Source organism: Piliocolobus tephrosceles, chromosome 7, assembly GCF_002776525.5.
Source record: "Piliocolobus tephrosceles isolate RC106 chromosome 7, ASM277652v3, whole genome shotgun sequence".
NCBI lineage: Eukaryota > Metazoa > Chordata > Mammalia > Primates > Cercopithecidae > Piliocolobus > Piliocolobus tephrosceles.
The window spans coordinates 66,569,488-66,596,797 of NC_045440.1; the positions used below are offsets into that span (position 1 = coordinate 66,569,488).

The 27,310-nt window shown below is 40.8% G+C and overlaps 1 protein-coding gene across 2 annotated transcripts in view; it reads right to left on the bottom strand.

Moving 5' to 3' along the window:
- Positions 1-17,182: 17,182 nt before the first annotated feature.
- ARMC1 (armadillo repeat containing 1) overlaps positions 17,183-27,310 on the bottom strand; it is a 31,892-nt gene continuing 21,764 nt past the window's right edge. For both annotated transcript variants that reach the window (XM_023222391.1, XM_023222392.1), the window contains 3 exons: positions 20,168-20,284; positions 20,009-20,083; positions 17,183-19,331 (listed from right to left, as the gene is read on the bottom strand). In XM_023222391.1, the coding sequence (XP_023078159.1) occupies positions 19,140-19,331; positions 20,009-20,083; positions 20,168-20,284 (384 nt within the window). In that variant the 3' untranslated portion in view covers positions 17,183-19,139. The remainder of the gene's footprint in view (positions 19,332-20,008; positions 20,084-20,167; positions 20,285-27,310) is intronic.

Here is a 27,310-nt window from a genome sequence, read left to right on the forward strand (position 1 = left end):
TCTTTGTAATACCTTCTCTCCTTTCATCTTAAGGCTGGAGTTGGGGGAAGGCAGGAAGGATTAGGGAGACCAAAATGTGACGTACTTGCCTGCCTGCCTCATGGTGGTAGGAAGGAGCCCTCATGATTGGACTTGGTTCTCCCTGATGCTGGTGGTCTCTAAACAGCTACCTGTTTGTTCTTGGGTTGCTGTAAGCTTCACCATGGCTCCTTTCATTGCTGAGAAGCCCCTCAAGGAGGAAAAGCCTAGTCCCCTTTGACCCTGAGAGTGGTAATATCCTAACCCCCTCTTGAGGTGGGTTGCCTTCTCTCTTGACCTAGGTGACTCTACATTTCCTGCCCTTCCTTAAACCTCCAAGCTCCTTCACAAGGAGCCCAAAGAACCTCTGGATACCTCTTCTAGAGCCTCTGAGGACTATGAACATTTAGAATGGGGTGGCAGTTGCCACCTTCTATCCAGGCATGCCACATCAAGGTCCTTTCAAGCTCTCCTGACACAGGCTACTTTTATTGATCTCACATCTTCAGAAGCCACTGGATAGACACACGGATATTGGTTTCTATGTACACATTAGTGCCCCAGATTCTTATGCAATATATTGCAAGCTCTCTCTAGGCTCTTCAAGCTCACTCCACTGAAGTGACAATACAGGAAGGGCCTGTAAGCACTCTTGGTCTCAGATTGATTCTCTTGAACCCACCCTCCCCACTCCCTGGGTTTGGGGAAAACCCTCACTCTTCTCCCCATGAAGAGAGGAAGTGGCCTTCTGCTACAGAAACTGTTTTCCTGAAAGGCCAAGGTGTCACTCCCCCTTCCCAAGACTTTCCTTATGTACACCTGGGGGTGAAGGAAGTGGTTGATAATGTAAATTTGGAATTTGGCAGAGCTGAGCAACAGAAATGAGAGAATCTAGAATGCTTTGTTCTCCGCTTTGGGCCTTGCCTGCAATTCCAGGATAGTAAGAAAGGCCCTTCTTAGTTCATTTTCTGTAGCTATAACAGAGTACCACAGATTGGGTAATTCATAAAGAAAAGAAATTTATTTCCTACAGTTCTGGAGGTTGGGAAGTCCAAGGTGAAGAAGCTGTATCTGGTGAGGGCCCTCTTACTGTGCCATAACAGGGCACGATATCACATGGTGAGAGAAGCAGCAAGAGCATGCCAGCTCAAGGTCTCTCTTCCTTTCTCATAAAGCCACCAGTACCATCATGGAGACCAACCTTGATAACCTTACCTAATTCTAGTTACCTCACAAAGACTCTACCTCCTAATGCCATCAGTATATAAATTTGAGGATTAAGTTTTTAACACATGAAATTTGGGAGACATATCCCAACCACAGCAGGCCCCATTGAATATACTGACACAGGTATTTGTAAGACATGTGTCTTTTGTCTTTTAGTTTTTGTTTTTGTTTTTGTTTGAGATGGAGTCTCACTCTGTCACCTAGGCTGGAGTGCAATGGCACAATCTTGGATCACTGCAACCTCTACCTACCGGGTTCAAGCAATTCTCCCACCTCAGCCACCCAAGTAGCTGAGATTACAGGCATGCACCACCACGCCTGGTTAATTTTTGTATTTTTAGTAGAGGTGGAGTTTTGCCATGTTGGCCAGGCTGGTCTTGTACTCCTGACCTCAAGTGATCCACCCGCCTTGGCCTTCCAAAGTGCTGGGATTAGAGGCGTGAGCCACCACGCCCAGCCAGACATAGGTCTTTCAAAACCACACTTGAAATGCTCATAGGCAACAATACTGCATTGTTAGGTCTCACTCTAACAACAGGAAACCTCACGCTATTTTCTTCATTCTTTTTTTTTTTTTTTTCCTTTCAAGAGTCTCGCTCTGTCACCCAGGCTGGAGTGCAGTGGCGCGATCTTGGCTTACTGCAACCTCCGCCTCCTGGGTTCAAGTGATTCTCCTGCCTCAGCCTCTGAAGTAGCTGGGATTACAGGCATGCGCCACAATGCCTGGCTAATTTTTGTAATTTTAGTAGAGACAGGGTTTAGCCATATTGGTTAGGCTGGTCTCAAACTCCTGACCTCCAGTGATCCACCCGCCTCAGCCTCCCAAAGTGCAGAGATTACAGGTGTGAGCCACCATGCCCGGCCACACTATTTTCATAGTTTTTAGCATATGTGTTAATAGCACAAATGAAAGCTAGTCTCAAATTTAAGGAGAAATTTTCAAGAGAAATTTAGAATACATTCAAACATAGTAAACGAAAAAGTCAACTTCAGAAATTGGAAAAGCAAACATTTCCTTACTAGAAGTATTAAAACTATTTTCTGACTCAATAGAGTGCTTACAGCTATTTCATTGCTCAAATTACTATCATGTGCACCAATGGGAACATTGCCAAAAGTAGCTATTTGTATAGTTTGGGGTTGGCCTTAAAGGGGTCTAGATTTTTAGAGCAGCGGTTCTCAAACTTCAGCACTATATACATAAGATTCCCCTGGGGCACTTGTTAAAACACCAAATACTGGGTCCTGTCCCGAGTTTCTGACTCAGTAGCAACTGTCAAGTGGGGTCTGACAATTTGCATTGCTAATAAGTTTCCAGTGACGCCATGCTGCTGGTCTGGGAATTACACTTAGAGAAGAATTGCTTAGGGCATCATTTTCTAGCTCTGAAAAGCCAGTCAACAAAATCCAATCTGTCACATGCTTGTATAAATAAAGTTTTATTGTAACAGTGAAATAATATGCATATTGGTCTCTTCTCCCAGTTCCTGACAGAGCTCCTAAATCTCTTGGAATTTCCTGGATGATAGGACCATCTTTTGTTCTAATGCGGTGACTCTTGGTGCGTTCCTGGATAGCCTCAAAACGAGGGGTTGGTTGCCAGGTGAATAAACTATGTGATCAGAGGGTTTGAACTTTCAGCCCCATTCCCTGACCCTCTGGGGAGGGGAGAGGCACAAAGGTTGAGTTGATCATCAATGGCCTGTACTCACTCATGGCTATGTAATGAAGCCTCCATTAAAACCCTCCAAAAAATGGAATCAGGAGAGCTTTGGATTGATGAACACATCCACATGTTGAAGGGTGAACAACTACATGAGGACAGAAGCTCCTGCTCTTGGGACCCTTCCAAAGCTCACCCTATGCATCTCTTTATCAGGCTGTTCATCTATATCCTTTGTTATATCCAGTATTAATATGACAAGCTGATAAAATGTGTTTCCCTGAGTTTTGTGAGCTGTCCAGGGTAAATTAATCAAATTTGCTAAGAGGGGGTCATGGGAATCCCAACTTATGGCCAGTAGATCAGAAATACAGGCTAAAACCTGGGACTTACAAATGGTATCTAATGTTGGGGCAGTCTTGTGGGCTTGAGGCTTAACCTGTGGGATCCAATACTATCTCTAGGTATAGTGTCAGAACTGAACTGAATTATAGGACACCAAGTTGGTGTCCACTGGAGAATTGGTTGTTGGTGGAAGAAATCCCCGCACATTTTGGTGAGCAAAGGTGAAGTGGTGAGTGATATTTCTACCGTCTCACACGCAGCCACACTTACTTGTTTACATATTGTCTGTGACTGCTTTCTCAGTACAAAGGTAGAACTGAGTAGCTGCAATAAACTTTACGGCCTGCAAAGCCTTTTTGATCCTTTACAGAAAAAGTGTGCTGATCCCTGCTCCAGAGCATCATCTTCTAGTCCACAGCCAGTCCTGCCAACATAGCCTCCTGGAATGGACAGTTACAGATGATAGCTCTATAAGGCTGCTGCCATGACTAGGGCTTATTTTGTTAATTTTATAAATGACTTTGTATGAGTCATTTATAGTTACATGTAATTTTTTAAATGCTTGCACAAAGCCCTACTTTATATTCGGATCATTTAATTCTCTTAATGAACTTTTTTTTTTTTTGAGATGGAGTCTCATTCTGTCACCCAGGCTGGAGTGCAGTGGCACGATCTCGGCTCACTGCAACTTCCGCCTCCCGGGTTCAATCGATTCTCCTGCCTCAGCCTCCTGAGCTGCTGGGATTACAGGTGCCTGCCACCACGCCCAGCTAATTTTTGTATTTTTAGTAGAGATGGGGTTTCACCATATTGTCCAGGCTGGTCTCGAACTCCTGACCTCATGATCCACCTGCCTTGGACTTCCAAAGTGCTGCGATTACAGGCATGAGTCACCGCGCCCAGCCCATGAAAAGATTTTTTAAAGAGGTTTCCATACACCTTGGAAGATAAAGAGCTTTTGTGATTGTCTATGTTAACTGGTAACAAAGGAAAATTGGAAGGATGCAGCATTTATTATAGTGGTTGCATCTCATAGAGTTGTACACACAAGAAAAAAAAATCTCATGGAGTCCAAATTATGCTTGAAAATCTAAGTCACCTTTAAAATACAGTATACAACATTTACAGACTATGTTGGAGGCAGATTCTCAATATGTCCAACACAGCCAGTTTTTCTTTCAGTGTTCAAACAGATGGCTCATTCTTTGGGTGAGCACCAGATGAAGTAGTTGGCTTGCTTTTGAGGCCATCTTGTATAAAAAATACTTATCTTTAAACACTAGAATCACACTCTGCACAGTGAGAAGCTCATGCTGCAAGCCACAAAGAATCTATGACCATTTGAGGGAACAGCAGATTAATGTCTCCCTTTTAACATTTACACTGGGGAATACTCTTCAGAGAGATAGGCAGGCAGAAGTGACTGCACAACTTAAAGTCTCAACCTTTCTCTCTGCCCCAGCACATAAAGTTGGATTCCAAAACCTTGAATATGCCTCAGATGGGACTACACTATAATCATAAACTAGTAACAAAGATCTTAAAATAGTTTATTATATCCCATTCCTGGTACCAAATTCCATCACTGACATGCTCAGATTACAAATAAAAGCCAAGGCCAATTTATAAGCAAAAATATTTATTTTTAAGATATGTCAGGGCCAGGGGCAGTGGCTCATGCCTGTAATCTCAGCACTTTGGGAGGCCAAGGTGGGCAGATCACTTGAGCCCAGGAGTTTGAGATCAGATTGAGCAGCATGGTGAAACCCCGTAACTACAAAAAATACAAAAATTAGCCAGCTACTTGGGAGGCTGAGGGAGGAGATTCGCTTGAGCCCAGGAGGCACAGGTTGCAATGAGCCAAAATGGTACCACTGCATTCCAGCCTGGGCAACAGAGCCAGACAACATCTCAAAACAAAAAGAGGTAAAATTTTATAAACAACTTTCAAATCTTTAGGTGAAATAGAAACTATTCCTTATAGAGCACACACGCATCTTTGTTTTATATAAGTTTGTATTGAAAATAAACCAGGCTGGGCGCGGTGGCTCAAGCCTGTAATCCCAGCACTTTGGGAGGCCGAGACGGGCGGATCACGAGGTCAGGAGATCGAGACCATCCTGGCTAACACCGTGAAACCCCGTCTCTACTAAAAATACAAAAAACTAGCCGGGCGAGGTGGCGGGCGCCTGTAGTCCCAGCTACTCCAGAGGCTGAGGCAGGAGAATGGCGTAAACCCGGGAGGCGGAGCTTGCAGTGAGCTGAGATCCCGCCACTGCACTCCAGCCGGGCGACAGAGCAAGACTCCGTCTCAAAAAAAAAAAAGAAAAGAAAAGAAAAGAAAAGAAAATAAACCAATATTCATTACACTTACGTATTTGATAGTTACAAATTAAAATGTATATTATACATACTTACACCTACATATGCACATAAACTGGCTATAATTTCTTTAATAATGAGATTGCCTCTGTAGAGTAAATGACACAATAAATGTTCAACTATTTTGAATGGTTGCTATTTCCATTTTATGGTCAGTAATGTCTTCATTGTTTTGAAAATGTAGGCATTTGAAATTAAGTAGTCAACAGCATTCATCTGTAGTAAGTGCTAAGTATGTTATACGTAAACAAAAACACTTATAAAAGCATCTTATGCATTCCTTTGAAACAGGTGAAAAATAACAGACATAACTTGCTTTAAAAAGTCATAAAATAGCTGCTTTTCTACTGATAACATTTTTGCTTTTAGCATTTCAGATTAGTATTTTTCATTTGGAGAATTTATAAATGTACAGGAAGCGTGTACATTTAACCAATATTTATAGACCAACATAATTTTGTTTGCATAAGTTGTAATTTGTAAGATACCAAGTAGCAATGCAAAGTTATTACGACTATCAATGGCTTCTTCATAGTAAAGCATTTATGTTCATGCCTTTTGATTAGTTGCTAGTGCTACATTTTTTATATTCATTTTGTTAAGTATTTGACTGCTCAGGCATTCTGGCCAGGATTGTCTTGAGAAAACTTTGAAGTATATTCTTGCCTTTTTTACTCTGATGATGGTTTAGATTCTAGATACCTGGAGAATCTAAACATTTTTGGATATATGTATTGCTAAACCACCTATTTTAAAATAATACTAGTTGGAGCTAAAATAGAGTTTCAAGGTTAAGAAACTTCAAATCTATGGTCCGAGTGCAGTGATGTTTATGTCTTAATTTAATTTAATGTACCTGTCTTAATTTAATTTAATGTAACTTAATTTAGGAGAGCTAAGTAATTAAACATGAGGCCAAAGTACATAAGAAAGCGGCACACACTCTCGGGCAAGGTTCTCTGGTCCTCAGGTGTGGGGGGCCAGGGAAGTCGTGCGGGCGCTCTTGGGTGAGGTTCTCCGGTCCACGAATGCAGGGGCCGAAGAAGTCACGCCGGCTCCTGCCAACAGCGGACTTTTATGCATTGGTACTGGAAGGGGGAGGGCAGTGGGTGGGATAAGGGCGTGATAGGGGCGTCTCCATAGGCATGGCCGGGTAAGTTTCGATCTCTTCGGACTGACGTCCCGCGGCGCCTGCTCAGTTGATCTGCATTTTCCCGGGCTCAGGCCACATTTTCCCGCGGGGGTAAGTTGGTGATGAAGAACCCGGAAGCAACAGGGGCGGTGCCTTCTTGTTTACCTTCCTCCATCTTGTCCCTTCTCCCTCACCCAAACAGTTCACACCTCACAACCAGTTACGGATTTCTTTGTTCCTTCTGCACTCCCACTGCTTTACTTAACTAGACTTAAAAAAAAAGAAAAACTGAAAGAAATTTCAAATCTAGGAAGAGTATCTGTCATCAAATAGCTGATCAGACATAAGCACAAGGGTAAAATGAGCATACTAAAAGCCATACAAAGCCTAGTAAATAATGAAATAGCAAAGATATCCAACTAACAATCAAAGGTTTTGTATACAAGTTTTTGTTCTAATTCATGATTTGTGTAGTTTCTAAAACCAGCTGGCTGGAAGAAGAAGCTTTACTAAATGGAGCAAAGGTTTAAGGTAGCAGGTCTCAGATCTTTAAATCTTAGATGTGCACTGTATGTTAACACAATGTTGAAAAGAATACAAAAAGAAAAAAGAAAAAGAAAAATATTCGATGTGCAAGAACTACGTCGTGCTTTTCAACCTGGGCTGCATATAAGCATAACCACAACATGGTTACAAAATACCCAAGCCCTTGCCCCATCCTTAGAAACTCTGGTTCAGTTGTCTGCAGTGGGAACACAGACTGCTGTTTATTAAAAATATGCTGGCCAGGTGTGTTGGCTCATGCTTGTAATCCCAACACTTCTGGAGTCCAAGGCAGGAGGATTGCTTGAGCCCAGGAGTTCAAGACCAGCCTGGGCAATGTAGTGAGATCCTATCTACATAAAAAATACAAAAATTAGCCAGGCATGGCCATTTGCACCTGTAGTTCCAGCAACTCGGGAGGCTAAAGCAAGAGGATTGCTTGAGCCCAGGGGGTTGGGGCTGCAGTAAGCCATGGTTGTGCCACTGCACTCTAGCCTAGGCAACAGCGACAGACCCCATCTCAAAAAAAAAAAAAAAAAAAAAAAAAAGCCACACATATGCACACACACACAAAGCATTTAGGAAATTCTGATGTATCAACAGGGCTGAGACCCACTGAACTAGATGAAAGGATTAAATGAAAAGATAAGAGAAAGGCCGGGCACTGTGGCTCATGCCTGTAATCCCAGCACTTTGGGAGACCAAGGTGGGTGGATCACTTGAGGTCAGGAGTTTGAAGTCAGCCTGGCCAACATGGTGAAAACCCATCTCTACTAAAAATACAAAAATTAGCTAGGTGTGGTGGCGCACACCTGTAATCCCAGCTACTGAGGAGGCTAAGGTGAGAGAATTGCTTGAACCCAGGAGAAGGTTACAGTGAGCCAAGATCGCACCACCTGCACTCCGGCCTGGGTGGCAGAGTAAGACTCCATCTCAAAAATTTAAAAAATAAAAAATAAAAATTAGCTGGGCATGGTGGCACACGCCTGTAATCCCAGCTACTCACAAGGCTGAGGCAAGAGAACCACTTGAACCTGGAAGGCGGAGATTGCAGTGAGCTGAGATCGCACCATTGCACTCCAGCCTGGGCAACAGAATGAGACTCTGTCTCAAAAAAAAGGTTAAGCAGATGACAATCTAGAAATCTGAAGCTCTATCATGGAAACTACCTCATTCATGCTAATATAAAAAATATTAGTGACTAAATTATTAAGACTGAGCACATTCTCACTGTGCTTAAATTTTTTGTTTTGGTTTGGTTTTTTTGAGACAGAGTTTCGCTCCTGTTCCCCAAGCTGGAGTGCAATGGTGTGATGTTGGCTCACTGCAACCTCTGCCTCCCAGGTTCAAGCGATTCTCCTGCCTCAGCCTCCGGAGTAGCTGGGATTACAGGCATGTGCCACCACACCCAGCTAATTTTGTATTTGAAGTAGAGATGGGGTTTCGCCATGTTGGTCAGGCTGGTCTCGAACTCCTGACCTCACGTGATCCACCCACCTCGGCCTCCAAAAGCGCTGGGATTACAGGCGTGAGCCACCGCGCCCAGCCAAACATTCTCTTCTATATCTGATCTATCTCCTGAATCCATCCCACCAGCATTTAAATACTTGTCTCTCCCCCATCTTAAAACATGCATCCCTGGACCCCCCCTTTGGTATCCTTGCCCACAATCCTATCCTAACAGTGTCTCCTTGCTCAGTGCGCAACAAGACCATCAGCGCAGCTACTAAGAATCCTGGGAGTCTTCCCTCACAACAAATCATCACATTCTTCTGCGATACAGCCTTAAAGTATAATCTCCCAAACATGTCACCTCTCTCCATGTTCACTGCTACTTACCATCCAGCATTGCCCCTGTACTGTATGTGTTAGTAAAAGCCTTGCAACTTTGTAGCCTCATATCCACTTTTCTCCTCTCCAATCCACTCTCCACACTGTAACCTGACTAGTCTCATCTTAGGCAAGTACTGAACCATGCTCAATGTTTCCCATATGTGAAGTCCACTTTTTTTTCAAACAGAGCTCATAGGATTGTTAAGATCAAATACTAGACAAAACCACTTAGCAACTACAAAGCATAATAAATGGTAGCTATTATTAGTTTAACATACAAAGATTTAATACCAATTGAACTACTGACATTAGGAGAAGAAATACTATAATATTCAGGGACTCGAAGAGCCTGCAAAATCTTGTTCAATCTAGTCTCCACCAACATTTCAACATCATCTTAGATTTGACCCAGCAGCCTCACTCAAAGCTGTCACAATGGGGGTCCCTTTGGCTGGAATGCTCTCCCTGCCCCCACTTGGCCAACTAACTCCTGCTTATCTTTCAAGTTCTGGCTTAAACCACAATTTATCCAGAAAGCCTACCCTGATTTTCCCACTGCCCAACCCCACAAACACTAGGTCTTCCAAACCTACTGTGTAACTTCCTGATACAACACATTTGTGGTTATCTGTCCTATGACCTTCCTTCGCATAAGACTATGAATCCTGTGAAGATCCTCTCTGTAATTCCACCAAGTAGCACCAAGAATGGAACAATGTAGGTTTTCAAATATTTGGTAACCGACTTTAATGACGTAACTAAAAAAAAAAAATACCCTTTAAGTGCTATACTCAGGTAGAAGCCTGTGACTCCCTTTAGCATGAGTCGGGAATTGTTGGCATTTCTCTTTCTCTATGTCTTCCCTGAATTTCACCAACCAGAAAGGCCATACCATATAGCGTAAAAAAGTACTTTCATTTTTTGTTTCTAATAAAACTTTGGTGGAGGTGGTAAGACATCGCTTGGCCTATTTTTTTTTTTTTTTTTTTTGAAATGGAGATTCAATCTTGTCACCCAGGCTGGACTACAGTGGCAAAATCTCGGCTCATTGTAACCTCCATCTCCCGGGTTCAATCGATTCTCCTGCCTCAGCCTCCCAAGTAGCTGGGATTATAGGCACCTGCCACCACGCCCAGCTAATTTTTGTATTTTTAGTAGAGACAGGGTTTCACCGTGTTGGCCAGGCTGGTCTCGAATTCCTGACTTTAAGTGATCCACTTGCCTCGGCCTCCCAAAGTGCTGGGATTACAGGCATGAGCCACCGCGCCCAGCCCTTGGCCTATTTTATTATAACATTAGGACACTTTATAGTGAAGGAAAAATACTGATTTTCTTTCCCATCTTAGACTGTAACTAATCGATCAGGATCTCGATTTTTCTTTAACTCATTACCTTACAGTTGCCTATACTTGTTATTTACTATTCAATCACAGGAGAAAAATTCCTGTAGATTTCCATCTCTACGAGTTTTACTATATATAATACTTCCATTAAAAGTCAAATAAAAGGGCTGGGAGCAGTGGCTCATGCCTGTAATACCAGCACTTTGGGAGGCTGAGGCGGACGGATCACCTGAGGTCAGGAGTTCGAGACTAGCCTGGCCAACATGGCAAAACCCTGTCTCTACTAAAAATATAAAAATTAGCTGGGCGTGGTGGCGTGTGCCTGTAATTCTAGCTACTCGGGAGGACTGAGGCAGGGGAATCGCCTGAACCTGGGAGGTGGAGGTTGCAGTGATTCGAGATCGTGCCATTGCACTCCAGCCTGACCTACAAGAGCAAAACTCCATCTAAAAACAAAAAAAAGTTAAGTAAAAGATCAGGCCGGGCAGTGCCTCACACCTGTAATCCCAGCACTTTGGGAGGCCAAGGCGAGTGGATCACGAGGTCAGGAGTTAGAGACCAACCTGGCCAACATGGTGAAACCCCATCTCTACTAAAGATACAAATAATTAGCTGGGCATGGTGGCGTGCGCCTGTAATCCGAAATACTCGGCAGGCTGAGACAGGAGAATCACTTGAACCTAGGAGGCAGAGGTTACAGTGAGCTGAGATTGCGCTATTGCACTCCAGGATGGACACAGGGCAAGAGTCTATCTCAAAAAAAAAAAAAAAAAAAAAGAAGTAAAATCAAAACTAAAAGCGTAAACACCCATATAAGCAACAGTTTTACTGTATACATCTTTATTTTTACATACAAGTTATCTTAAAGCAGTGTACTTTTTCTCTGAGCTTCTGCACTGAGAGGTGATGACTCATTTTTCCCTTGAAGTTTATTTCCTAAAACTGAGTCTGGCTTCTGACTCAGCTCTTTCTCAGTCTGCTTTACGGTGTCATCCACATTTGCTTTAACTCTGTTTTAAGGTAGGTAAAGTTGATTTTCCATGTATTTCTTTTTCCATCTTCTTTTATTCCCTACTATCATCTTCAATTCATTCTATGCCACTTTCTTACCTATCAGTTTTCTAATTCATTTCTAAAGTAAAATTTTTCCTTTTCAACCAATCACATAAATACTTTTCCCCTAAAAGTGCATTTTCCATTGCCCAATTTTGTTCCTTCTGCATAACTGGAAATATTTCTATTTGCTACAGATCACAGAGTATTAGTGTTAATGTGTCCTAATGTACTATCTTCCACTTCAAATAATTAAACATGAGAAAAATAGTACTTACACAACTTATTAAACTTCTTACCAGAGGAGAATTGGTTAGAAAAGGACTTCAGAGTCAGTAAGGGCCAGAAAGAACCTCAGGATACAGGCTGGTCCTGAAGCCACCAGTAAAGAGGAGGTTTGGGGTTAGGCTTCAATTTGGCTTGATAAGGAAGAGGGCAGTGCAAAAGGGGAAGCACAAGGTATGAAAGAGATCTCTGCTGTCATAATCTACATAATGAACCCATTAAGGAACGAAGATACAAATGACACAAAATCAGTGGCTAAATATACAGCAGACTGTTTAAGTGCTGAAAAAGTTTGAACAACTGGGAAATAAATCAGCAAGAATCAAAACAAACATGGACAGCTTCATGGAATAGCCAGTTCTTAAAGAACAGATAGAATTTTTTAAGTTGAGGAGAAGAGAATGAGTGGACTCCCAAGCACACAATGCAAGTTTTACTGAAGTTTAAAGACGTCAAGGGCCGGGCATGGTGCCTCAAGCCTGTAATCCCAGCACTTTGGGAGGCCGAGACTGGCGGATCACGAGGTCAGGAGATCGAGACCATCCTGGCTAATACGGTGAAACCCCGTCTCTACTAAAAAATACAAAAAGCTAGCCAGGCGAGGTGGCTGGCGCCTGTAGTCCCAGCTACTCGGGAGGCTGAGGCAGGAGAATGGCATAAACCCGGGAGGCGGAGCTTGCAGTGAGCTGAGATCCGGCCACTGCACTCCAGCCTGGGTGACAGAGCAAGACTCCGTCTCAAAAAAAGATGTCAATTTAAGTAAAAATAAGAGTGTCAGGTCAATTCACAGGAAAGGAGAGCAGGTTATGGTGATTCCTGAAAACATAAGAATTTAGACTTGACACAGTAAGCCATTAAATGCTTAGAAGCAGAAGAGTAGAAAAAATCAAATGGCTGATGTTGAAAAATGCTGAAAATGTTGAAAAGAATACAAAAAGAAAGAAAAAACAATAAAAATCTTAAATGTGCAAGAACTAAATCATGCTTCTCAACCTGGGCTCACTCTCGTTCATAGTAATTATTCCTCTGAGATTTAAATACCAGCCCTGCCACTGATTAGTTTTTAAGTGTACTTAAGACCAGTTACTTTATTTCAGACAAGATCGGGCACGTTCAGGGTGATATGACCAGTTGCTTTATTTCTAAGCTTTAGTTTCCTGTGTAAAATGGGTAAGAAAAAGCCCAGCTCACTGGACCACTGTAATAATTAAAGGAGATAACACAAGTAAAGGTCCAATAGATAGTGTGGGATATAGTAAGTGCTCAAGTAGTGTTAAAAGTTGTTAAGGCTGGGCACAGTGGCTCCCGCCTATAATCCCAGCACTTTGGGAGTCTGAGGCGGGTGGATCACCTGAGGTCAGGAATTTGAGACCAGCCTGGCCAACATGGGATAACACAGTGAGAAGTTGAGGGGAACCACTCTCACACCTTGCTGGAATACTCTCTAAGGAGGCAAGAACTATCAAAATTAAAAACCTAGCTTTTGGCCCATTTCCACATCAAGAATCATTCCTACAGCTATACTTATACAGCACTATTTTTTTAAGAGCAAAAGATTACAAAGCACTAAATAAATCATGGAACATTAATACAGTATAATACTTTGAAGCTGTAAAAGAAGGGAGCTGCTTTATACATGAATATACAGTAACTTCTAAGATACACTTTAAGGGAAAAAAGTAGGTGCAGGATATCATACTACCATTTGCGTGGGAAAAAAATATGAAAAAGTTAGTAAATTTGTAGAATATCTCTGATGGGCATAAAAAATTAGTAAAAATGGCTGTCCCTGGTTAGAGGAACCAATAACTAAGGTTCAAAAGAAGACAAGCAGGACTTTCTGCTGGATGCTTTTTTGTTTTTTTTGAGACGGAGTTTCACTCTTGTTGCCCAGGCTGGAATGCAATGGTGCAATCTCGGCTCACTGCAACCTCTGCCCCCCTGGGTTCAAGGAATTCTCCTGCCTCAACCTCCTGATAGCTGGGATTACAGGCATGTGCCACCACGCCTGGCTAATTTTGTAGCAGAGATGGAGTTTTACCACGTTGGTCAGGCTGGTCTCGAATTCCTGACCTCAGATGATCTGCCCACTTCAGTCTCCCAAACTGCTGGAATTACAGGTGTGAGCCACCATGCCCGACCCTGGATGCCTATTTTTACAAGATGGAGTCTTGCCATGTTACCCAGGCTTAACTTGAACTCCTGTACTCAAGCAATCCTTCTGCCTCAGCCTTCTGAGTAGCTAGGACTACAGGTACATGTCACCACACCCAGTTCTGGATGCCTATTTTGAAAATGTTGCCAATGTAAAAAAAATTGTAAAAAGATAAATGAAAATAAAAAGAAACAGGATGTTCACAGTTACCTAGACTGTCTATGTTGTGACATGACAGGTGGTTTGTGCTTTCTTATGCATTTCTGTAATATATTGAGCTTATTTTCATAACAAAATATTTTAAAGAAGAGTATAAAGGAGGAAATTCCCAAAAAGATTACAAAAAAGATCTAGAGGGTAGGATGAAAATGGAATATTTATGCTATAATAGGCAAGGCTAAATAAAGCAGACTGTTATTCTAACAATGAGATATACAACTGTGCCTTCCATAGTCTGAACTAATCCTAGCAAAACTATGAAAGGCTAGGCTGGCGACTAAACTCTCAGGGCATTTTTGATGCTGCACAAAACAAGTCTAAACTTCAGTCCATAGGCTTTTGTTGACATTAGAGCTGAAAATGATGAAAATACTATTAAGATGAAACTGATAGAACAGAATGGGCTATTCTAGGAGGAAGAGTAGCCTATTTCTGGCCAACAGGCATATCTTATATGGCTCTGGTAGTGTCTGATGGGGCTGGAAAAGCCATAGAGTCCAAAAGCTGTGCATTCTCAAAGCCAGCCACCCATATGAGGATAATGTGGTTTCCTTTAGACAGCTGCTGTGTTTTCCTGTGCTGTCGCCTGACTAGGCTTATTGCTTTTATATACCTAACTTTTCTGGTCTCCAGACACTGAGTTTCTGACTGCTAACAGGTACCTGAATTAAGTCCCCAGACCAGATACAAGGCAAAGGGTCTGGACTAGAAGGGTGGTAGTAAATCTGGAAAGGCACAGTGGGGGAACACAAGATGCAGGCTGCCTTCTGGCGGAGTAGAGACTCAGGAGCCAAAATGCCCAGGTTTGAGTCCTGGCTTCCCCACTTACTAGGTCCATAACCTGGCACCAATGAGTTACTTAATCTCTGTCTCGTTTTTCCCCATCTGTAAAACTGTGATTTAAGATTACCTATCTCATAGTGGTTTAGGGTTCAGTGAATAAATATTTGTAAAGCATTAGCATAGTACATGGCACAGAATTCATTTTTGTTAAAATTTATTGCATGCCTACCATGAGCTCAGTTCTAACAAAAATTAAAATTCAGACTTTACATTTGATAGGTACTGCAAAGGAAAAAAAGTGCAATCAAAGTTGACAGTACAGTGGAGGTTTAGAAATTATCTACAAAAAGGTAATTAAAATCCTGACAATAAATGAATTATCCAAGGGAGAAAATTTAGATAAAAATCAAAGAGCAGATGACTAAGCCTAAAAAAAATAAAAATAAATAAAAATTTCAAAAAACAAAAACTCTCTGATTGGATGTGTGAAGACGGGACGATGAGGAGTCAGATAAAGCATGATTAGAATAGTGTTTGAAGGCCAGGCAAGGTAGCGCACATCTGTAATCACAGCACTTTGGAAGGCCAAGGAGGGCAAAGCACTTGAGGTCAGAAGTTCAAGACTAGCCCGGCCAACACGGTGAAACCCTGTCTCTACTAAAAATACAAAAATTAGCCAGGCTTGGTGGCAGGTGCCTGTAATCCCAGCTACCGGGGAGGCTAAGACATGAGAATCGCCTGAACCCTGGAGGCGGAGGTTGCAGTGAGCCAAAATCACAACACTGCGCTCCAGCCTGGGCAACAGAACAAGACTTCTTAAAAAAAAAAAAAAAAAAAAGGGTTACCACTTGAGAAATTTCCAGTAACAATAAATCCATTGCACACTGGTAAATTTTTAGTTTTCAAAACACTCATCTCTCACTGGATCTTAATAATGGCCCCATGAGGCAGAGGAATCATCTCCATTTTACTAATGAAAAAAGTTTAGAGATTAAAATATTGCCTAGGACCACACAGCTTATCAGTTATAAAACAGAAAATAAAAACCACTATTTTATGTATATCATTTTCTCCTGTAAAAATTCTCTAAGAATCAGGATAATTCTAGCTCCATTCAATGGAGCAAATATTATGCCCCCTCCCATTTTTTAAAAATAAAAACCAAATGACAAAATAAATGAAGACATTTGCTTTTTTTTTTTGAGATAGGGTCTCACTGTGTCATCCAGGCTGGCATTATTGCGGCTCACTGCAGCCTCAATCTTCTAGGCCCAATCAATCCTCCCACCTCAGCCTCCCAAGTAGCTGGGACTACAGGCACTTGTCACCACAGCTAGCTAATTTTTTTTTTTTTTTTTTGTACAGTCAGGGTTTCACCATGTTCCCCAGGGTGGTCTCAAACTCCTGGGCTCAAGCAATCCTCCCCACCTCGGCCTCCCAAAATGCAGGGATTACAGGTATGAGCCACTGTGCCTGGCTAAAATGTGTTAAATATTGATAAGTCAGAAATGAGCATGCCCAGAAAAAATACATATGACATTTTTCCTTTTGCCCAACAAGTATGTTTATGTTTTACTGATTTTTTAAAAAACTTTGCTCATTTCCCCTAAAAAAACTGAGCATTTACTATAAGTCAGGCACAGTTACAATGTTAATGTGAAGACTCACATCATTATTGTACCCCATAAATATGCACAAATATTATGTGTCAATGCAAAGCAAAACTTAAAAAAGAAAGATTCTCTTCTCAGAGAGCTTAGTAGGGAAGAGACACTGGTAAATATGCAATTTTGATACAATGTGATAGATGCTACAATGAGTATATGCACAGGAGCAGCGATCCAATCTGGGGAGAGGCAGGTGTGGTGTCAGGAAGGAAACAAATGGAGGATGCGTGGGAATTAGGTGGCACAACTGCAGGGAACTGGGAAAGTGTGCCAGGCAATGTGTGTACACACAGGCTTAAGAGTAATCAACATAGGGAAACATCACACACCAGGGCCTGTCGGGGGGTGGGGGGAAGGGGAGGGAGAGCATTAGGAAAAATACCTAATGTACGAGGGGCTTAAAACCTAGATGACGGGTTGACAGGTATAGCAAACCACCATGGCACATGTATACCTATGATACATTCTGCACATGTATCCCAGAACTTAAAATAAAATTTAAAAATAATCAATAATACTTATACCACAAGTATATAATATCCACTCAATTTTAATTATGTTACCTTTTATTATTTTACAATGTATTTCAAAAAATGCTGTTACAGTTGCCTTAACTGCTCTATATGATCTGGAATAAAGAACTCTTAGAATTAGAACACACAAACATCAAGCAGTAATACCTACTTGTCCTGAAACATTACTACCAAAGGGATGTAGTTTTTAAATAAGCAGATGTGTGGCAATGCAAAATAAAATACAAATTTGTTAGAACAGTAAACTTTGCTTTAATGGCTATAGAAAGAAGGTGGTTTTATTTTCATTTTTCAATACATCTGGTTCTGGCAGCAAGTTATATTATGCATTTAGAGCAATAGGTGCCCTGAAAGTTGTTGTTTTTTTTGTTTTTTTTTGTTTGTTTGTTTGTTTGTTTTCAGTTTGTGCGTGTCACTTGAATGAGAAACCAAACACATGAAAAAAAAAATATCATCCTCAATGCCTCCAGTAACTATCTCTCCAGAAGGTGATAATGTTAGTGAACTCAAGACTCTCACTGATGATGGTATTTTACAATGAAAACACAAGGAAACCCTTTGGGGTCCAATTTTCACATCATATTCTCCAAATAGTAAAATAGCAGCTCTACATGTTGATGAAAAGAAACTTCAATTTCTTCTTGTTTTTAGTCATATCAACATTAATACGTATCTGGATTTACTAATTTCCAAAAAAGAAAATTTTAGTTACCAAATATTTCAGAAATTTAATAAAGCATTACATATATGTAATTAGCACTTATCTACCAAAAAAAGTATTATATATGTATATATTTATTTATCTTACCTTCACTGAAGTTCTTTTTTTCTGGCTGGACATGAGAAACAGGATTAAGTGATCAATGCTGGCTTTATTTCTTCATAAGCTATAATTTGGGTCTTTTTCATTCAACACAACTGCAGCATTTTCATAATAAATTCACAAAAGGCAATACAAAGAAACACCTACTGAATAGAATTCTGTCGAGCAATTCATGTTTTAAAGTTAGACTCTATACCAAAGTGGCATTAGGGTATTATAGGCATTTGATTTTTGTTTTCTTTTTTTCAGTTTGTCAGTTCTTTACTACATTATCTTTTTCTAGCAGGAGATAACGTATAATCACAAAGTAAGGCCTAGAGACCGTTTCCAGTTGTTTGCAATATCATGATCAGATTTAACTCTCAAGAGCTGATATAAGCCAAAGTGAAAAGAAGTCAACCAGAACCACATTTGGTCACATTCAAATAGTCTCCAAAAACACTTTGCTAATATACATGTTTCCTTCTTCTTGACTGATTTTGTGTTAATTTTATTAAAATTATAATGAATAAGGCTGCACAATTTTTGTAGAGTTGTTTTTCTAGGGGACTACTATGTTCAAATGAATGTTTTTAATTTGCAAAATGTCATTAGTAATGTCCTTTCTATAAACATGGTTGGCAAAATAAAAAGGCACAAAAGATGGTAACAAGAAATGTTTTCAGCTTTCAGTGAAGAGTACAAAGCATGTATCCTTCATGAAGAAAAGCACAGTAAAATATTCAGTAATTCATGCACAACTTGAGCTACAAGAAAACTTCTCTTCAGGTAGGTCCTGAGGCTTGAGGAGAAAACGAGTTTTCCTAATCACGTGCTTCATGTAAAATAAAATGTTAAAGCTGCACATACACGTGTGTTTTAACAGTGGACCCATGGTTTTTAAATATGAGGCAATTAAATGAAAGAAAACAAAACCAAAATACTTTCATAACAAAGCAACTCCATCCGTAGCCTCTGTCCTTTTTACCACTCAGTGGGGTAAAATGTCCAATAAAATGTAAAATGCAGCATACGCAATCATGTAATCTAAAAACTTTTCATGATAACTTATTGCAAATTGCACTTGACAGTTCACCACAACAATGGAAAACTGGCCCCTTGTTGGTTCACACAGTCCTTGAGCCCCAAAGTGAAGTCACCAATAAAATGATCTGGATAAAAAGTTTGCAGCTGTGCTCAGCCAGCTAGCTCCACCTTCTGGGTGTGAGCCAACCCGGGACACCGCTTTGTCCTGTTCCTTTGTGGGACTCTCATCTTCAGGCAGGTAGTCAGGTAGCTCTGTGTTCTGTTCTACTTCCACAGGAGTATCTTGGAATGGGACCAACATCTGATACAGAAAATATTAAGAGTTATTACAAAATCAACTTTACTCCTTATTCTAATTACCATGGTTATTCTCAGGGTAAATTTTCCTCTTACGTGACAGTAGGCCCAATTGCTGAGCAGCGTCAATACAGAAAGGAGTAAGCAGAGTACAAGTAAGAACTCAGAAGCTGATCTGCTGAAATTCTAGGAGTAAATGAGCAACCTTTCTCTGTGTAATAATGACTAAAGCAAGTGTCTAGCCACTGCAGGCCACTGGATAGCCATGGAACCTCCCATCTATGAGATGGGAACCCAAATGAGCTCAAGGTATATTTGTTTCCCCCATCACAAAGCTAGTGAAGAGAGTAGCAAGAGACAAGGATTTTCACCCTATTTACTTGCCCAGTGGTTACACCTTTATTTTTTGGATTGTCAAAATTAGTTAAGGTTATGAAGAAAGTATTTAAAAATAAATGCAAGGAAGACACATATCCTTTATTTCCATGTAAAAATCAGCAAGAGCAGACTCTGATATCTACAAAAGATCTCTTTATATTTCTAAAATACTTAACTGTTAACCAAGAAACAGCACATCCTTACATACTTGGTACTATTAATTTAGAAATACTGGCAATCTGCTAGCCATAAAAAATAACTGCGAGTGAGTTAGATATAAAGAAAATTAAATACAACTTTTACCTCTTCTCCACTTTCACTTTTCACAACTTGCTGAGCTTTCATAACCTTGGTTGATGCTATTGCTGATGCCAAAGCCTAAGTCAAGATAAAAAGGAACGATTTTGAAACTGAATTGTTTACCTGTAATCTCAAACATATTAAGCCTTTTAAAATACTTACCTCAGCTTTCAAATCTGAACGGATTCGCACCACACACCTTTGAACAGCCATTTGAAAAGTAAAGCTAATAACACCTTTAATTTTTAACAAAGCCTCTTCACATAGATTTCTCCGAGACTGAAAAAGTAAAAGCAAATTGTTATGAAAATAGGTAAATAAAAGGTAATAAATCAGCTAAAACCAAGTTATATTTTGGAGGGGGGAAGGCAGCAAATGACCTATTTCAGTTTTACCATCTTATTTCAGGGCACAGAGTCGGGGAGTGCTTAGTCAAATTTTTTAAATTTTACAAGATCAACAGAATAGTAATTCCTAAATTTTTAAAGCTTCAATACTAATATGCACTTTTAATAATTTTTTTAATCAGAAAGAAGTTAGCCAAGGTTAATTTACATCTTAAATAAAGTAGAACACAATACAGGGGAAAAAAATGCCAAAAAGCAGAAAAGTAGAGGTTCTTCTAGCTCACAGGTGGGGAAAACCATAGTCCACCAGCTGTTTTTGTAAATAAAGTTTTATGGGAACACAAGCACACCCATTTGTTTACATATTATCTGAGGCTAGTTTCATGCTAAGACAGAGTTAGTAGTTATGAAAGAGACCATCGTGGTCTACAAAGCCAAAAATATTTACTTTCTGGTCCTATAAAGAAAAGGTTTGACCAGGCGCAGTGGCTCACACCTGTAATCCCAGCACTTTGGGAGGCTGAGGCGGGTAGATCACGAGGTCAGGAGTTAAAGAAGAGCCTGGCCAATATGGTAAAACCCCGTCTCTACTAAAAATACAAAAATCAGCTGGGCATGGTGACACGTGCCTGTAGTCCCAGCTGCTCGGGAGGCTGAGGGAGGAGAATCACTTGAACCCAGGAGGTGGAGGTTGCAGTGAGCTGAGATTGTGCCACTGCACTCCAGCCTGGGTGACAGAGCAAGACTCCATCTCAAAAAAAAAAAAAAGAAAAGAAAAGGTTTATGATCCACACTCTAGCCTAAAAATCTCCAGGGATAAATTCTAATAGACTGAAGTTAGAATTAGTGAGCATTCACTGTTTAAGTCCCTATTCATTAAATCACCTGGTATTATAAATATCACTATATCATTCATTTATGGCATTCTTATGGTTACCATTGCATTCTCAAGGGTTAGACATACTTTGTGTGGTTCTCATTTTCCTAATACTCTTCAAAACACAATATAACATGTACTCTTCAATGCTTCAATGCAGGGTACTACATTATCCTGGCCTTCCACTTCCCCACTGATTATTCCAGCTCTGTCTCACCTTAACTCCAAAGTCCACTGCCTACACTGACTTTCTTTCTGCTTCAACCCTCAGGAGACTATTCTCATCACTTTAGCCATCACTAACATTACTAACTCCAATATGACTTTCTTATTTTCATTTGTCTGTCAGACATACCCACTTGACCATCAAGTGGTCATCTCAATACAAGATCCAAAGTGAAACTGGAAAAAGTAACTGCATTTTCTCCTCATAGCTCCCTCCACCTCTGGCCCACATACCAAATCACTCTCTCTACATTTTCTGATTTCTGTATTGAGAACAGGTTTTCATTTATATTTCTGAGGGGTCAATCTGCAATTGACCCATGTGCCAAGTCTGTAGACTATATCCAGTTTTCAAACTTATTTCCACATCCTTCAGAACAACTGCTCACATCATTGCTCATCTCCCTACTTCTGCATTTCAACCCTACTCAGGGAGGCCTGGGACACGACAGTCTGTGGCACAGCACGGGCCCACAGTGGGCTCATCTAGAGCACTGTGTCTGGACCCTGCTCTGCAGGGGCCTGCATTTGGTGAAGCCCTCTTACAGGATTGGTGCCAAATAGCACCATGTTTATCTCTTCCACATATTCAACACCAGGTAAACTTATAAGTGAAGTAAAGCTCGCACAATATATATAAGTGAGGATATTATTAATCTGATCTCTTATTTCAAATGTGAGTAAAGTGAAAAGTTGAAAAACAACTTGCCTAATTTACCACAGGTAGAGTCTGGTACTAAATGCCAACCACATGCCACAATGAGAAACGAGATTCGTAAGTCTAATTTATCTTTATTTCAACATAAATTAACACACTTTTTTAGCAAGCTTATTGTCTGCCTCCTCCAACTATGCTAGCTCCTGGAGAGGAAAAAGTTTTGCTTTTTGGTCATCACTGTATCCCTGGTATCTAAAATAATGCCTAACATTAGGTGCTCCCTTTTATTGTAAAAATTAGTACATTCTACCATGTGAACTTTTAGATTGGGAAATAAACTTCCAAAATCATCAGAATGATTGGGATTATTTTAAGTCTACAAATTTAGGAAGAACTGACATACTTACAAACTTTCAGAAACAGGCATTTCATTCCACTTATTCCAGTCTTCTTATAACACTGAGGACATTTAATTTTTTTTATTAAGTCTCTTATGTTCTTAATAAAAATACCCTTGCTACTATCACACTGATCATTAAGTTTAAAAAACCAAAAACAAAAAAGAAAAAATACCCCTGCACTCTTCCTAGCTGTTTATTTTGCTTGAGAGAGTAAAACTACTTTTCTCCTTTTAAGAAGTGACTGATTTCCATATATTTAATAATGTCACTGGATTTTAAAAATATTTTTAAGAAATTTCAGATCATTCTCCTGGATTTTCTGTATTTACAGCAGTATCAATAGCAAATTATCAAATTATTGACTTACTGATATTATACTAAAGTATTTCATTATGTTAAATCATATTTACAATTCCAGGACAAAACTAGATTGTTTTTAGGAAATTATAATATTGTGATTAAAAGTCCAATTCTGGGCCAGGAGCAGTGGCTCACGCTTGTAATTCTAGCACTTTGCGAGGCCGAGGCAGGTGGATCACCTGAGGTCAGGAGTTCAAGACCAGCCTGACCAACAAGGCAAAACCCTGTCTCTACTAAAAATACAAAAAACTTAGCCGGGTGTGGTGGCGGGTGCCTGTAACCCCAGCTACTTGGGAGGCTGAGGCACAAGAATCACTTGAACCCAGGGGCTGGAGGCTGCAGTGAGCTGAGATCGTGCCACTTCACTCCAGCCTGGGCAAAAGAGCAAAACTCTATCTGAAAAAAAAAAAAAAAAAAGTTCAATTCTGAAGTCACACTACCTAGTAGTCCAAAAAATGTTGACTAAGCTAAAGTTACATAGGTGGAGCAGTTAAGTTATTTGACCATTCTAAACTCAACTTCCCCTTCTATTATAACCTAGCATTTTGGGAGGCCGAGGGAGGCAGATCACTTGAGGTCAGGAGTTCAAAACCAGACTGGGCAACAGAGTGAAACCCCATCTCTATAAAAATACAAAACAATTGGCGGGCCATGATGGTGGGCATCTTTAATCCCAGCTACTTGGGAGGTTGAGGCAGGAGAATTGCTTGAACTCGGAAGGCGGAGATTGCAGTGAGCCAAGATCGTGTCACACTGAACTCCAGCCTGGGTGACAGAGTGAGACTCTGTCTCAAAAACAAATAAAGAAAGAAAGAAGATATACATCTCTCTGTGCTGCTTGTCAGAACTGAATGAGAGAATCGATGGAATAAACTTATCACTAGTGCCAGGCTATGTCACCAAAAAAATGTTAACATGATAGTATAGTACTAGAGTTAACTTGCTAATATTTCATTTTGGACTTTGGCAATCATGTTTTCACTATACATTGGCCTATATGTTTGTTTGTTTGGTTTCTGCTGTTTCTTTTTTTTTGAGATAGAGTCTATGTTGACTAGGCTGGTCTTGAACTCTTAGGCTCTAGCGATCTTCCTGCCTTAGCCTCCCACATAGCTGAGACTACAGGCATGTGCCACTACACCTGGCTAGCCTATATTTTTGTGTGTGCTTTGCTGGGTTTTATTATTTGATTTGTGCTAGCTTTAAAAAGAAACTACATTATTCTTATTCATTAAAATTAAATATACGGTATTGGAGATATTTTATATATTTTAAGATCTTCCGGTGAATCAATTTATCTTTATCAGAACTTGCTTTCTAGAAATTGTCTTGTGATCCCACTTTCAGTAAGATAGCTGTGGACTGATTTGGCTCTGATAATATGCATATGGAAGGTTTCTTCTCAAGCTCATTTACTAAACCCCAAATCCTGAGCTGAGCACCTAAAACACGACTAGAAAAAGCTGTGGGCCAGGCATGATGGCTCACACCTGCAATCCCAACACTTTGGGAGGCCAACGCAGGTGGATCACATGGTCAGGAGTTCAAGACCAGCCTGGCCAATATGGTGAAACCACGTCTCTACTAAAAACACAATAATTAGATGGGCATGGTGGCGGGCGCCTGTAGTCTCAGCTACTCGGGAGACTAAGGCAGGAGAATCATTTGAACCTGGGAGGCAAAGGTTGCAGTGAGCCGAGATCACGCCACTGCACTCCAGCCTGGGGGACATAGTGAGACTCTGTCTCAAAAAAAAAAAAAAACAGAAAAAAGCTGTGAATAATCTAATGTAACCTACCTGGCATTGCTAAAGAGGTAAGTGGTAATCTACCAACTGCTACCCCTAAATATGTAAAGTTATATAATCTCTGTGCAAGGTCACTTCAGGGGAACTTCCAGTTGCAGTCCAGATGGATTAACAGGGACCAGATCTAGCCTCTAAACAACTAAAAATATAGACAAAATAAACATTTGTGTGTGTGTGTGAAATGTGTGTGTGTGACGGGATCTCACCTGTTGCCCAGGCTGGAGTACAATGGCACAATCTCGGCTCACTGCAACCTCTACCTCCCAGGTTCAAGGGATTCTCCTGCCTCAACCTCCTGAGTAGCTGAGATTACAGGCGTGCACCACCACGCCCCACTAATTTTTTGTATGTTTAGTAGAGACAAGGTTTCACCATGTTGGCCAGGCTGGTCTTAAACTCCTGACCTCGTGATCCACCTGCCTCAGCCTCCCAAAGTGCTGGGATTACAGGTGTGAGCCACTGTGCCAGGCTGACAAAATAAAATTTAAGGCCAGCCGCAGTGGATCATGCCGTAATCCCAGCACTTTGGGAGACCAAGGCAGATGGATTACCTAAGGTCAGGAGTTAGAGACCAGCCTGGCCAACATGGCGAAACCCCGTCTCTACTAAATAAAAAATTCGCTGGGTGTGGTGGCGGGCACCTGTAATCCCAGCTACTTGGGAGGCTGAGGCAGGAGAAAGGCTTGAACCCAGGAGGTGGAGGTTGCAGCGAGCCGAGATTGTGCCATTGCACTTCAGCCTGGGCAACAAGAGTAAAACCCTGTCTCAAAAAAAAAAAAAAAAAAAAAAAAATTTAAAAACCAGTGACACTAGAAAACATGCTTCTATCTGGGCTTGAAGTTTTATTTATGGCATGATTTTTAGCTACAAATTCAATTTCTTTAGTAGATATACAATTAATCGGGTCATCTGTTTCTTCTTGAGTGAGCTTCAGTCATCTGTGTCTTTCATGAAACCTGTTTCATCTACATTATGAAATTTATTGGCATAAAGGTATTTAAAATATTCACTTATCCTTTTTTTTTTTTTTTTTTTGACATGGAGTCTTGCTGTCGCCCAGGCTGGAGGGCATGATCTCCACTCACTGAACCTCTGCCTCCTGGGTTCAAGCGATTCTCCTGCCTCAGCCTCCCATGTAGCTGGGATTACAGGCCTGCACCATGACACCTGGCTAATTTTTGTATTTTTATTAGAGATGGGGTTTCACCATGTTGGCCAGGCTGGTCTCAAACTCCTGACCTCAAGTGATCCGCCTGCCTCAGCCTCCCAAAGTGCTGGCATTACAGAGGCGTGAGCCACCGTGCCCGGCCCCTCACTTACCCTTTTGATGTTTATAGGATCTATAGTGGTATCCTCTCTCATTTCTGATATTGATAATTTATGACTTTTTTACTCTTGATCTGTTCGACTAGAGGCTTACCAATTTTAACAATCATGTCAAACACCAGCTTTTGATTTCATTGGTTTTTCTCTACTGTTTTTCATTTCCCGGATCTTTCTTGTTTCTTCTCTTCTGCTTGTTGTGGCTTTAATTTGCTCTCTTTTTCTAGTTTCTTTTTTTTTTCTGAGACAGGGTTTTTGTTGCCTACACAGGAGTGTGTAGTGACACAATCATAGACCACCATAACCTTGAACTCTTGAGATCCAGTGATTCCCTTCAGCTTCTTCTATTTTTTTGAGATAGAAGATTAAGTCACTGACTTGATACCCTTTCTTTTTTGTATATAAACAGCTATGCATCTGGAGTTAATGAATTTCCACTTTAAACATTGTTTACTTCCAACAAATTTCAGCTACACTTTCATTTTTATTACACTTTCTTCACTTTTTTTTTTTTTTTTTTTTTTTTGAGACAGAGTCTCACTCTGTTGCCCAGGCTGGAGTGCAGTGGCGTGATCTCAGCTCGCCACAACCTCCACCTCCTGGGTTCAAGCGATTCTCCTGCCTCAGCCTCCCGAGTAGCTGGGACTACAGGCGCACCACCATGCCCAGCTAATTTTTGTATTTTTAGTAGAGACAGGGTTTCACTATGTTGGCCAGGCTGGTCTCAAACTCCTGACCTCATGATCCATCTGCCTTGGCCTCCCAAAGTGCTGGGATTACAAGTGTGAGCCACCGCGCCCGGCCTATACTTTCATTTTTATTCAGTTCACTTTCATTTTCATTCAGTTCAAAATGCTAATTTCTCTTTTATTTACTGACTCATAGATTACTTTAGAAATGTGCTATTTTGCTAGGTGCAGTGTTTCACGCCTGTAATCCAAGCTCTTTGCAGGGTTGAGGCAGGAGGATTGGTTGAGGCCAGGAGTCTAAGACCTGGCAACACAGCAAGACTCCATCTCTGCAAAAACTTAAAAATTAGCCAGGCATGGTGGCACATGTCTGTAGTCCCAGCTACTGAGGAGACTGAGGCAGAAAGATTACTTGAGCCCAGGAGTTCAAGGCTGTAGTAGACTATGATTGTGCCACTGCACTCCAGCCTGGGCCACAGAACAAGACCCTGTTCCTGAAAAAAGAAAAGGAAAAAAAAAGAAATGTGTCACTTAGTTTCACAAATTTGGGGGAAATTTTTCAGATATCTTTCTGTTATTGATTTCTAATTTGCATTCACTGTGCTCAAAGAACATGCT